The 13929-nt window shown below is 47.8% G+C and overlaps 2 protein-coding genes across 2 annotated transcripts; both read left to right on the top strand.

Moving 5' to 3' along the window:
- Positions 1-9167: 9167 nt before the first annotated feature.
- On the top strand, positions 9168-9710 carry LOC137324886 (putative per-hexamer repeat protein 5). Its single transcript, XM_067989578.1, has one exon. It carries the CDS (start codon positions 9168-9170, stop codon positions 9708-9710), a length of 543 nt encoding a protein of 180 aa, XP_067845679.1.
- Positions 9711-9764: 54 nt separating this feature from the next.
- LOC137324887 (putative per-hexamer repeat protein 5) lies at positions 9765-11894 on the top strand. Its single transcript, XM_067989580.1, has 2 exons — positions 9765-10619; positions 11604-11894. Exons 1-2 carry the CDS (start codon positions 9765-9767, stop codon positions 11892-11894), a joined length of 1146 nt encoding a protein of 381 aa, XP_067845681.1.
- The last annotated feature ends 2035 nt before the right edge of the window (positions 11895-13929 follow it).

Here is a 13929-nt window from a genome sequence, read left to right on the forward strand (position 1 = left end):
AGCAGATTATTCTCTCAAGCAGCATGACTCGTGATTTTCATTTTTAATAAATTTAAAGTGCTTTTAAAAAATATTCTCCTGAAATAACACATTTCTACAGCTGTCCTCATGTACACAGGATGTCTTGAAACATTTTACAAGGTGGAGGAAAGATGATGGATGCCAAGTAGAAGGGTAAAAGGGAAAGTAAGAGGAGGATGGGAGCAGAGGGTATAATACAAGAGAAGGGTTTTGAGTAGATTTTTGAAAATGGAATGAGATGGCAAGGTGGAGAGATCGAGTGGTGGCTGTTCCAGGGGGCAAGTTGAAAGAGTAGTCACCAATGGTGGTGCTGAGGGAGCGTGGCACAAGGAGTTTGAAAGAAATGTGCTTGAGAAATTCTGGTTAGATTTTAAGATGTATTAACTGAACATGATGAACTTAACCATGTTTATTTGCAAAACTAAGCTGCACAATTGATTTAATGATTGGATGATCTCTCATACACAGGTAATTGTGAATTCCTGAATCACAAGCTAGCAATAAATAAAAACTATAACTTTTTCACCATGATCTTTTTACTTTTTCCCTTGATCTCCTTGTGCCATGCACTGTCCTCGGAAGAAAGCACTGTGAGAAGACCTCTCCTAGGACTTTGCACGACTGGCTGTTTATGACCCCCATCCACCCTCTCCCTTAGTGTCCATAAGTTGTACTTTGACGGTATGGGTCAAGCTTGAAATGCTAGCTGATCTTTTTCTGTCCATCGTTGTCATATGTTTGACCTGCTCCCAAACTACCCATGCTGCTCTGAATCAGGACGGACAGGCCATATAGCAAACTGGTAGATTTCCTGCGTGCATCGGTGAATGGTTCCATAGCACTATATTATCAGTAGTGCCCCCTTTTCCATGAAATTCCTGAAGAAGAATCCCACGCCCTTTCAGGGGAGTGAGTGCTCTGCTCTGAAATGTTATTAGGTGGTTCACAAGAAGCTCCAGTAAATCTTCCTTCCCAACATTTGCTTGCCTTCAATTTGGCCCTTCCTATGATGCCATAGACGCTTTGATCCAGGAGGCAACCACACCCCTTAGATTAGGTAGTAGTTTAGTGGTCAGAGACAGGAGGGCATAACTCTGAATCAGGCAGCTATGGAGACCCAGGATGCAGTGATACAGGAGCCTCAGCCCTTGATCTTCTCCAACAGGTACAAGGTACTTGCTGCCTGTATGGATGAGACAGCAACCTGGCTTTATTTCCGGGTTTAACGCTAGCGTGTAAAAGTACAGGCTTCCCACTGGGAATGCAAAGTCCAAAAATTTTGCGGTTGCATCCCAAAAAAACAACTATTTTCAACTCCCTCCCACCCCAACCCACCGGTTCTTGGGGTTTAAAATCACGCCCAAAGAGTCCACAAGGGGATTTGATAGGTTGTGAGTGGGCAAGAAGGTGGCAGATGGAGTATAATATAGGGAAATGTGAAGTTATTCACTTTGGTAGGAAGAATAGAAAAGCAGAATATTTTTTTAAATGATGAGAAATTATTAAATGTTAGTGTTCAGAGGGATTTGGGTGCCCTGGTACAAGGAACACAAAAAGTTAGCATGCAGGTACAGCAAGTAATTAGGAAGGCAAATGGTATGTTGACCTTTATTGCAAGGGGTTTGGAGTACAAGAGTAAAGAAGTCTTACTACAATTGTACAGGGCTTTGGTGAGATCTCACCTGGAGTACGGTGTACAGTTTTGATCTCCTTATCTAACGAAGGATATACTTTGGGGTGTACTCTGGGTGGGGGATTTCAATGTCCATTACCAAGAGCGGCTCGGTAGCACCACTACTGACCCAGCTGGCCGAGTCCTGAAGGACATAGCTGCCAGACTGGGCCTGCGGCAGGTGGTGAGCGAACCAACATGAGGGACAAACCTACTTGACCTTGTCCTCACCGATCTACCTGTCGCAGATGCACCTGTCCGTGACAGTATTGGTAGGAGTGACCACTACACAGTCCTCGTGGAGACGAAATGCCATCTTTGCACTGAGGACACCATCCAACGTGTTGTGTGGCACTATTGCTGTGCTAAATGGGATAGATTCAGAACAGATCTAGCAGCTCAAAACTGGCCATCCATGAGGCACTGTGGGCCATCAGCAGCAGCAGAATTGTATTCCAGCACAATCTGTAACCTCATGGCCTGGCATATTCCTCACTCTACCATTACCAACAAGCCAGGGGATCAACCCTGGTTCAATGAGGAGTATAGAAGGGCATGCCAGGAGCAGCACCAGGCGTACCTAAAAATGAGGTGCCAACCTGGTGAAGCTGCAACACAGCACTACATGCAAGCTAAACAGTGGAAGTAACATGCTATGGACAGAGCTTAGCGATTCCACAACCAACGGATCAGATCAAAGCTCTGCAGTCCTGTCACATCCATTCGTGAATGGTGGTGGATAATTAAACAACTAACTGGAGGAGGCTCTGTAAACATCCCCATCCTCAATGATGGCGGAGTCCAGCACGTGAGTGCAAAAGACAAGGCTGAAGTGTTTGCAACCAGAAGCACCGAGTGGATGATCCATCTCGGCCTCCTCCCGATATCCCCACTATCACAGAAGCCAGTCTTCAGTCAATTCGATTCACTCCACGTGATATGAAGAAAAGGCTGAGAACACTGGATACAGCAAAGGCTATGGGCCCCGACAATATCCCGGCTGTAGTGCTGAAGACCTGTGCTCCAGAACTAGCCGTGCCTCTAGCCAAGCTGTTCCAGTACAGCGACAACACTGGCATCTACCCGACAATGTGGAAAATGCTGAGCCATTGAGTATATTTAAGGCTGAGATCGATAGATTTTTGGACTCTAGGGGAATCAAGGGATGTGGGGATTGGGCAGGAAAGTGGAGTTAAGGTAGAAGATCAACCATGATCTTATTGAATGGTGGAGCAGGCTCGAGGGCGGTATGGCCTACTCCTGCTCCTATTTCTTATAGCTTCAGCCCTATCAACAACAATTTGCATTAATATAGCGCTTTTAAAGTCGTAAAATGTCCCAAGGTGCTTCATAGGAGTGTTATCAGACAAAATTCTCAATATTCAAAAAAGGAGATCCACAAGATTAACAACAATATTGTGAAAACTGCTGGAATCCATGATCAGGGGAAAAGTAAGTAAACACTTGGAAAATTATAAACTGATTAATTAGAATAAGCATATTTTTGTGGAAGATAGGTGACTAACTGAGTTCTTTGATAGTTTTTGGGTTTTTTGAATGACTATGAAAACATCCACCTTAGGAAGGACATTGTGGCTTTGGAGAAAGTTGAGTGATTATTAGCCAGGATGACACCTGGGATAAAGTGATTTAGCCATGACAGTTAAATTTGATTATATTCCCTGGAGCTGAGATGATTAAGGAATGGTCCAATTGAAGTGTTTAAAGTAATGAGGGAAATTGATAGAAGATCAGGAAAGACTTCCCTCAACTCGAGGAATCTAGAACGGGGACGCAGAGAGTTGGTGGAACTCAAAAGTGGAAAAGACTTTGGGTGCTGATGGTATTCGTCCTAAAATGAAAAGAAGTCGGAGAGGAAATAGCAAAGACTCTGAACACGATCTGCCAAATATCTTTGGATATGGAAGTTGTGCCAGAGGTTTGTAGGTTTGCCAAAGCAACACTTGTGTTCAAGCAGTCAAAGGGATTGTCATGGTTCAGAACCCTGCCATTTTTTCATGGAAAGGACTTGGACATGATTTGTGTTAAGATATGTTTTTTAGCAAAAGCTGACCTGAAAGGGTTTAGCTTCTCAAGGTGACCCCACACTGGCTTGTGAATCGGTAGACTGATGAACAGTAATTACAATATGAGATGGGAAGTTGTTTCTCTCAGACCCAAACAATGGACATTTCGTTATCCATGTATGATTATTCAGAAAGACACTTTGTACCTTAGGGTTAGAAATCTTGATTACTGATTTTGAGAGACTGCTAAAAACCAGTGCACAGACACGAGGGTTCAAGCAGCAAAGGGCTGTGAAGGGAGCAAACTGCTGTTCTGGATAATAGAACAAAGTACAGAGAGATTGTGCTTTTAAGCTGAGTTGGCTGTCACACTGGAGTGGCTGATACCTTTATTTTTGTAACTGTATATGAACAGAAGTTCTACAGATTGTAGCCAGTGACTCTCATCAATCTCATTCTGTATGTTTTACCCACTGTAGAATAAAGTAGCTTATGATTCAAACTAAACTTTGCCTCATCAAGTGTCAACTCGGTCCACATTCCGAGAGGTTGGAGTAGATGACGTGCAAGACATGAAAATACAGTCCAGATCCCAAGGCAGTCTCACTGTTCGAGCCGCGGTTCCTGCTACGAAACAAGTAGATAAAGAACAGTGGGAGTCAACCAGGGCTGGAGTTTGCCTTGCGGGGGCCCTGTGCAAAGGTTCGGATTGGGGATCAGACATTTTACTGGACAATTTAGTGTCAAATCAGCACACATATGATCGTGAGAAGGTGTGTTTGTAATACGTAATATAAAAACAGTTGACAAAAAGGTAAGCGATAGATAACGCAAAAGTAAATCACATTGAACAGTTATAAAGATCTTGAAACACCGATGTTATTTCAGCATATGAGCCAGATGACAACTCAAACTAGCTTTTCGTGCTTTTGCTGCAGTGAAGTGTTCAATAATATCTGAGTAGTCGAGTACTTCCTACAGTTCGTAAGAACTGAATTTCATCATCTCTTTCTCTCTCCTCACCCATGGGAGGGTTGAGTGGGGAAGGTGAGAAGACGAACGCTGGAGTAAGTGAGAAGACGAACACTGGAGTAGATGAGAAGATGAACCCTGGAGTAGGTGAGAAGACTAACTCTAGGGTAGGTGAGAAGACGAACTCTAGGGTAGGTGAGAAGACGAACACTAGGGTAGGTGAGAAGACGAATCCTGGAGTAGGTGAGAAGAGGAACACTAGGGTAGGTGAGAAGACAAACACTAAGGTAGGTGAGAAAATTAACCATGGAGTAGGTGAGAAGATGAAATCTAGGGTAGGTGAGAAGACGAACGCTGGAGTAGGTGAGAAGACGACCGCTGGAGTAGGTGAGAAGACGACCGCTGGAGTAGGTGAGAAGACGACCGCTGGAGTAGGTGAGAAGATGAACACTGGGGTAGGTGAGAAGACGAACTCTAGGGTAGGTGAGAAGACGAAATCTAAGGTAGGTGAGAAGACAAACTCTAGGGTAGGCCAGGAGATGAACACTGGAGTCGGTGAGAAGACGAACACTAGGGTAGGTGAGAAGACGAATGCTGGGGTAGGTGAGAAGCCGAACGCTGGTGTAGGTGAGAAGATGAACACTGGGGTAGGTGGGAAGACGAAGTCTAGGGTAGGTGAGAAGACGAAGTCTAGGGTAGGTGAGAAGACGAAGTCTAGGGTAGGTGAGAAGACGAACTCTAGTGCAGGTGAGAAGATGAACGCTGGAGTAGGTGAGAAGACGGACACTGGTGTAGGTGAGAAGACGAACTCTAGGGTAGCTGAGAAGAAGAACACTGGAGTAGGTGAGAAGACGAACGCAAGGATAGGTGAGAAAATGATCGCTGGGGTAGGTGAGAAGACGAACTCTAGTGTAGGTGAAAAGAGGAACACTGATGTAGGTGAGATGACGAACACTGGAGTAGCTGAGAAGAAAAACTCTGTGGTAGGCGAAAAGATGAACGCTGGGGTAGGCCAGAAGACGAATACTGGAGTAGGTGAGAAGACGAACTCTAGGGTAGCTGAGAAGACGAACACTGGAGTAGGTGAGAAGACGAAGACTGGAGCAGGTGAGAAGACGAACTCTCGGGCAGGTGAGGAGACAAACTCAAGGGTAGGTGAGAAAATGAACCCTGGAGTAGGTGAGAAGACGATCTCAAGGTTAGGTGAGAAGACGAACTCTCGTGTAGGTGAGAAGACGATCACTGGAGTAGGTGAGAAGACGAATGCTGGGGTAGGTGAGAAGACGAATGCTGGCGTAGGTGAGAAGACGAACACTGGGGTAGGTGAGAAGATGAACACTGGTTTAGGTGAGAAGACGAACGCTGGAGTTGGTGAGAGAACAAATGCTGGAGTAGGTGAGAAGACGAACTCTATGGTAGGTGAGAAGACGAACGCTGGTGTTGGTGAGAAGACGAACTCTGGTTTAGGTGAGAAAACGAACTCTGGTTTAGGTGAGAAGACGAACGCTGGAGTTGGTGAGAGAACAAATGCTGGAGTAGGTGAGAAGACGAACTCTAGGGGAGGCGAGAAGACAAGCGCTGGAGTAGGTGAGAAGACGAACCCTGGCGTAGGTGAGAAAACGAACTCTAGTGTAGGTGAGAAGACGAACCCTGGCGTAGGTGAGAAGACGAACTCTAGTGTAGGTGAGAAAACGAACTCTAGTGTAGGTGAGAAGACGAACGCTGGCGTAGGTGAGAAAACAAACTCTAGTGTAGGTGAGAAGACGAACGCTGGGGTAGGTGAGAAGACGAACTCTAGTGTAGGTGAGAAGACGAACACTGGTTTCGGTGAGAAGACGGACACTGGAGTTGGTGAGAGAACAAATGCTGGAGTAGGTGAGAAGACGAACTCTAGGTTAAGTGAGAAGACGAACTCTATTGAAGTTGAGAAGATAAACGCTTGTGTAGGTGAGAAGACGAACTCTAGTGTAGGTGAGAAGACGAACGCTGGAGTTGGTGAGATGATGAACACTGGAGTAGGTGAGAAGACAAACTCTGGTATAGTTTAGAAGACGAACGCTGGGGTAGGTGAGAAGACGAACCCTCGGGTCGGTGGGAAAACGAACTCTAGTGTAGGTGAGAAGAGGAATGCTAGGGTAGTTAAGAAGACGCACTCTAGGGTAGGTGAGATAATGAACCCTGGAGTAGGTAAGAAGACAAACTCTAGGGTAGGCAAGAAGACGAACGCTGGGGTCAGTGAGATGACAAACACTGGAGTAGGTGAGAAGACAAACTCTCGGGTAGGTGAGAAGACGAACGTTGGGGTAGGTGAGAGAACATACGTTGGGGTAGGTGAGAAGACGAAAGCTGGAGTAGGTGACAAGTCGAACTCTCGGGTAAGTGAGAAGACGAACTCTAGTGTAGGTGAGAATACGAACGCTGGAGTTTGTGAGAAGACGAACGCTGGAGTAGCTGAGAAGACGAAGTCTAGGGTAGGTGAGAAGATGAACTCTCGGGTAGGTAAGAAGACAAACTGTAGTGTAGGTGAGAAGAGGAACTCTATGGTAGGTGAGAAGACGAACGCTGGTGTTGGTGAGAAGACGAACTCTGGTTTAGGTGAGAAAACGAACTCTGGTTTAGGTGAGAAGACGAACACTCAGGTAGGTGAGAAGACAAACTCCATGGTAGGTGAGAAGACGAACGCTGGAGTAGCTGAGAAGGCGAACGCTGGGGTAGGTGAGCAGATGAACTCTAGGGTAGGTGAGAAGACGAACACTGGAGTAGGTGAGAAGACGAACACTGGAGTAGGTGAGAAGACGAACTCTAGGGTAGGTGAGAAGAGGAACGCTGGTGTCGGTAAGATGACGAACAATGGAGAAGGTGAGAAGACGAACTCCAAGGTAGGTCAGAAGATGAACACTGGAGTAGGTGAGAAGACGAACTCTCGGGTAGGTGAGAAGACGCACACTGGTGTAGTTGAGAAGACGAACGCTGGAGTAGGTGAGAAGATGAACTCTCGGGTAGGTGAGAAGACGAACTCTAGGGTAGGTGAGAAGACGAACTCTAGTGTAGATGAGATGACGAACACTGGAGTCAGTGAGAAGATGAACGCTGGGGTAGGTGAGAAGACGAACTCTAGGGTAGGTGAGAAGACGAACTCTAGGGTAGGGGAGAAGACAAACACTCAGGTAGTTGAGAAGATGAACTCTAGGTTAGGTGAGTAGACGAACTCTGGGGTAGGTGAGAAGACGAACGCTAGGGTAGGTGAGAAGACGAACGCTGGTGTACGTGAGAAGAGGAATGCTGGGGTAGGTGAGATGAGGAATGCTGGGGTAGGTGAGAAGACAAACGCTCAGGTAGTTGAGAAGATGAACTCCAGGTTGGGTGAGAAGACGAAATCTTGGGTCGGTGAGAAGACGAACACTGGGGTAGGTGAGAGAACAAACGGTGGGGTTGGTGAGAAGACGACAGCTGGAGTAGGTGAGAAGACGAACTCTAGTGTAGGTAAGAAGACGAACACTGGAGTTTGTGAGAAGACGAACGCTGGAGTAGCTGAGAAGACGAACTCTCGGGTCGGTGAGAAGACGAACTCTAGGGTAGGTGAGAAGACGAACTCTCGGGTAGGTGAGAAGACGAACTCTAGGGTAGGTGAGAAGACGAACTCTCGGGTAGGTGAGAAGACGAACTCTAGGGTAGGTGAGAAGACGAACTCTCGGGTAGGTGAGAAGACGAACGTTGGAGTAGGTGAGAAGACGAACTCTAGGGTAGGTGAGAAGACGAACTCTAGGTTAGGTGAGATGATGAAAACTGGAGTAGGTGAGAAGACGAACGTTGGAGTAGGTGAGAAGACGAACTCTAGGGTAGGTGAGAAGACGAACTCTAGGTTAGGTGAGATGATGAAAACTGGAGTAGGTGAGAAGACGAACGTTGGAGTAGGTGAGAAGACGAACTCTAGGGTAGGTGAGAAGACGAACTCTAGGTTAGGTGAGATGATGAAAACTGGAGTAGGTGAGAAGACGAACGCTGGAGTAGCTGAGAAGACGAACGCTTGGGTAGGTGAGAAGACGAACACTGGAGTAGGTGAGAAGACGAACTCTAGGGTAGGTGAGAAGACGAACACTGGAGTGGCTGAGATGAGGAATGCTGGGGTAGTTGAAAAGACAAACACTCAGGTAGTTGAGAAGATGAACTCCAGGTTGGGTGAGAAGACGAAATCTTGGGTCGGTGAGAAGACGAACACTGGGGTAGGTGAGAGAACAAACGGTGGGGTTGGTGAGAAGACGACAGCTGGAGTAGGTGAGAAGACGAACTCTAGTGTAGGTGAGAAGACGAACACTGGAGTTTGTGAGAAGACGAACGCTGGAGTAGCTGAGAAGACGAACTCTCGGGTCGGTGAGAAGACGAACACTGGGGTAGGTGAGAAGACGAACACTGGGGTAGGTGAGAAGACGAACTCTAGGGTAGGTGAGAAGACGAACTCTGGTTAAGTTGAGAAGATGAACTCTAGGGTAGGTGAGAAGACGAATTCTGGTATCATTGAGAAGACAAACGCTGGGGTAGGTGAGAAGACGAACGCTGGAGTAGCTGAGAAGACGAACACTGGGGTAGGTGAGAAGACGAACTCTAGGGTAAGTGAGAAGACGAACTGGGGTGTAGGTGAGAAGACGAACACTGGGGTAGGTGACGAAACAAACTCTATGGTAGGTCAGAAGACGAACACTGGAGTAGGTGAGAAGACGAACTCTAGGGTAGGTGAGAAGACGAATTCTGGTATCATTGAGAAGACAAACGCTGGGGTAGGTGAGAAGACGAACGCTGGAGTAGCTGAGAAGACGAACGCTGGAGTAGGTGAGAAGACGAACACTGGGGTAGGTGAGAAGACGAACTCTAGGGTAAGTGAGAAGACGAACTGGGGTGTAGGTGAGAAGACGAACTCTAGTGTAGGTGAGAAGACGAACACTGGGGTAGGTCAGAAGACGAACACTGGAGTAGGTGAGAAGACGAACTCTAGGGTAGGTGAGAAGACGAACTCTGATTAAGGTGAGAAGATGAACTCTAGGGTAGGTGAGAAGACGAACTCTAGGGTAGGTGAGATGATGAAAACTGGAGTAGGTGAGAAGACGAACGCTGGAGTAGGCGAGAAGACGACCACTGGGGTAGGTGAGAAGACGAACTCTAGGGTAGATGAGAAGAGGAACTCTAGTGTAGATGAGAAGAGGAACGCTTGTGCAGGTAATATGACGAAAACTGGAGTAGCTGAGAAGACGAACTCTCGGGTAGGTGAGAAGACGAACACTGGGGTAGGTGAGAAGACGAACACTGGTGTGGTTGAGAAGACGAAAGCTGGGGTAGGTGAGAAGATGAACTCCAGGTTGGGTGAGAAGACGAAATCTCGGGTCGGTGAGAAGACGAACACTGGGGTAGGTGAGAGAACAAACGGTGAGGTTGGTGAGAAGACGACAGCTGGAGTAGGTGAGAAGACGAACTCTTGGGTAAGTGAGAAGACGAACACTGGAGTTTGTGAGAAGACGAACTCTCGGGTCGGTGAGAAGACGAACTCTAGGGTAGGTGAGAAGACGAACTCTAGGTTAGGTGAGAAGACGAACGCTGGAGTAGGTGAGAAGACGAACTCTAGGGTAGGTGAGAAGACGAACACTGGAGTAGGTGAGATGAGGAATGCTGGGGTAGTTGAAAAGACAAACACTCAGGTAGTTGAGAAGATGAACTCCAGGTTGGGTGAGAAGACGAAATCTTGGGTCGGTGAGAAGACGAACACTGGGGTAGGTGAGAGAACAAACGGTGGGGTTGGTGAGAAGACGACAGCTGGAGTAGGTGAGAAGACGAACTCTAGTGTAGGTAAGAAGACGAACACTGGAGTTTGTGAGAAGACGAACGCTGGAGTAGCTGAGAAGACGAACTCTCGGGTCGGTGAGAAGACGAACTCTAGGGTAGGTGAGAAGACGAACTCTAGGGTAGGTGAGAAGACGAACTCTAGGGTAGGTGAGAAGACGAACTCTAGGGTAGGTGAGAAGACGAACGCTGGGGTAGGTGAGAAGACGAACTCTAGGGTAGGTGAGAAGACGAACTCTAGGGTAGGTGAGAAGACGAACGCTGGGGTAGGTGAGAAGACGAACTCTAGGGTAGGTGAGAAGACGAACTCTAGGGTAGGTGAGAAGACGAACTCTCGGGTAGGTGAGAAGACGAACACTGGTTAAGGTGAGAAGATGAACTCTAGGGTAGGTGAGAAGACGAACGCTGGAGTCGGTGAGAAGATGAACTCTAGCGTCGGTGAGATGATGAACACTGGGGTAGCTGAGAAGACGAACGCTGGAGTAGGTGAGAAGATGAACGCTGGAGTAGGTGAGAAGACGAACTCTAGCGTAGGTGAGAAGATGAACTCTAGGGTAGGTGAGAAGACGAACTCTAGGTTAGGTGAGATGATGAAAACTGGAGTAGGTGAGAAGACTAACGCTGGAGTAGGCGAGAAGACGAAGTCTAGGGTAGGTGAGAAGACGAACACTGGGGTAGGTGAGAAGACGAAAACTGGAGTAGGTGAGAAGATGAATGCTGGGGTCGGTGAGAAGACGAACACTGGAGTAGGTGAGAAGATGAATGCTGGGGTCGGTGAGAAGACGAACTCTGGAGTAGGTGAGAAGACGAAGTCTCGGGTAGGTGAGAAGACGAACACTGGAGTAGGTGAGATGAGGAATGCTGGGGTAGGTGAGAAGACGAACGCTGGAGTAGGTGAGAAGACGAACTCTAGGGTAGGTGAGAAGACGAACACTGGAGTAGGTGAGATGAGGAATGCTGGGGTAGGTGAGAAGACGAACGCTGGAGTAGGTGAGAAGACGAACTCTAGGGTAGGTGAGAAGACGAACACTGGAGTAGGTGAGATGAGGAATGCTGGGGTAGTTGAAAAGACAAACACTCAGGTAGTTGAGAAGATGAACTCCAGGTTGGGTGAGAAGACGAAATCTTGGGTCGGTGAGAAGACGAACACTGGGGTAGGTGAGAGAACAAACGGTGGGGTTGGTGAGAAGACGACAGCTGGAGTAGGTGAGAAGACGAACTCTAGTGTAGGTGAGAAGACGAACACTGGAGTTTGTGAGAAGACGAACGCTGGAGTAGCTGAGAAGACGAACTCTCGGGTCGGTGAGAAGACGAACACTGGGGTAGGTGAGAAGACGAACACTGGGGTAGGTGAGAAGACGAACTCTGGTTAAGGTGAGAAGATGAACTCTAGGGTAGGTGAGAAGACGAACTCTGGTATCATTGAGAAGACAAACGCTGGGGTAGGTGAGAAGACGAACGCTGGAGTAGCTGAGAAGACGAACACTGGGGTAGGTGAGAAGACGAACTCTAGTGTAAGTGAGAAGACGAACTGGGGTGTAGGTGAGAAGACGAACACTGGGGTAGGTGACGAAACAAACTCTATGGTAGGTCAGAAGACGAACACTGGAGTAGGTGAGAAGACGAACTCTAGGGTAGGTGAGAAGACGAACTCTGGTTAAGGTGAGAAGATGAACTCTAGGGTAGGTGAGAAGACGAACTCTGGTATCATTGAGAAGACAAACGCTGGGGTAGGTGAGAAGACGAACGCTGGAGTAGCTGAGAAGACGAACGCTGGAGTAGGTGAGAAGACGAACACTGGGGTAGGTGAGAAGACGAACTCTAGGGTAAGTGAGAAGACGAACACTGGTGTGGTTGAGAAGACGAAAGCTGGGGTAGGTGAGAAGATGAACTCCAGGTTGGGTGAGAAGACGAAATCTTGGGTCGGTGAGAAGACGAACACTGGGGTAGGTGAGAGAACAAACGGTGAGGTTGGTGAGAAGACGACAGCTGGAGTAGGTGAGAAGACGAACTCTTGGGTAAGTGAGAAGACGAACACTGGAGTTTGTGAGAAGACGAACTCTCGGGTCGGTGAGAAGACGAACTCTAGGGTAGGTGAGAAGACGAACGCTGGAGTAGGTGAGAAGACGAACGCTGGAGTAGGTGAGAAGACGAACGCTGGAGTAGGTGAGAAGATGAATGCTGGGGTCGGTGAGAAGACGAACGCTGGAGTAGGTGAGAAGACGAACTCTAGGGTAGGTGAGAAGACGAACACTGGAGTAGGTGAGATGAGGAATGCTGGGGTAGTTGAAAAGACAAACACTCAGGTAGTTGAGAAGATGAACTCCAGGTTGGGTGAGAAGACGAAATCTTGGGTCGGTGAGAAGACGAACACTGGGGTAGGTGAGAGAACAAACGGTGGGGTTGGTGAGAAGACGACAGCTGGAGTAGGTGAGAAGACGAACTCTAGTGTAGGTAAGAAGACGAACACTGGAGTTTGTGAGAAGACGAACGCTGGAGTAGCTGAGAAGACGAACTCTCGGGTCGGTGAGAAGACGAACTCTAGGGTAGGTGAGAAGACGAACTCTAGGGTAGGTGAGAAGACGAACTCTGGTTAAGGTGAGAAGACGAACTCTAGGGTAGGTGAGAAGACGAACTCTAGGGTAGGTGAGAAGACGAACTCTAGGGTAGGTGAGAAGACGAACTCTCGGGTAGGTGAGAAGACGAACTCTAGGGTAGGTGAGAAGACGAACGCTGGGGTAGGTGAGAAGACGAACTCTAGGGTAGGTGAGAAGACGAACTCTAGGGTAGGTGAGAAGACGAACGCTGGGGTAGGTGAGAAGACGAACTCTAGGGTAGGTGAGAAGACGAACTCTAGGGTAGGTGAGAAGACGAACTCTCGGGTAGGTGAGAAGACGAACTCTAGGGTAGGTGAGAAGACGAACTCTCGGGTAGGTGAGAAGACGAACACTGGTTAAGGTGAGAAGATGAACTCTAGGGTAGGTGAGAAGACGAACGCTGGAGTCGGTGAGAAGATGAACTCTAGCGTCGGTGAGATGATGAACACTGGGGTAGCTGAGAAGACGAACGCTGGAGTAGGTGAGAAGATGAACGCTGGAGTAGGTGAGAAGACGAACTCTAGCGTAGGTGAGAAGATGAACTCTAGGGTAGGTGAGAAGACGAACTCTAGGTTAGGTGAGATGATGAAAACTGGAGTAGGTGAGAAGACTAACGCTGGAGTAGGCGAGAAGACGAAGTCTAGGGTAGGTGAGAAGACGAACACTGGGGTAGGTGAGAAGACGAACACTGGAGTAGGTGAGAAGATGAATGCTGGGGTCGGTGAGAAGACGAACTCTGGAGTAGGTGAGAAGATGAATGCTGGGGTCGGTGAGAAGACGAACTCTGGAGTAGGTGAGAAGACGAAGTCTC

This window comes from Heptranchias perlo, chromosome 9 (genome assembly GCF_035084215.1).
Source record: "Heptranchias perlo isolate sHepPer1 chromosome 9, sHepPer1.hap1, whole genome shotgun sequence".
Taxonomy (NCBI): Eukaryota; Metazoa; Chordata; class Chondrichthyes; order Hexanchiformes; family Hexanchidae; genus Heptranchias; species Heptranchias perlo.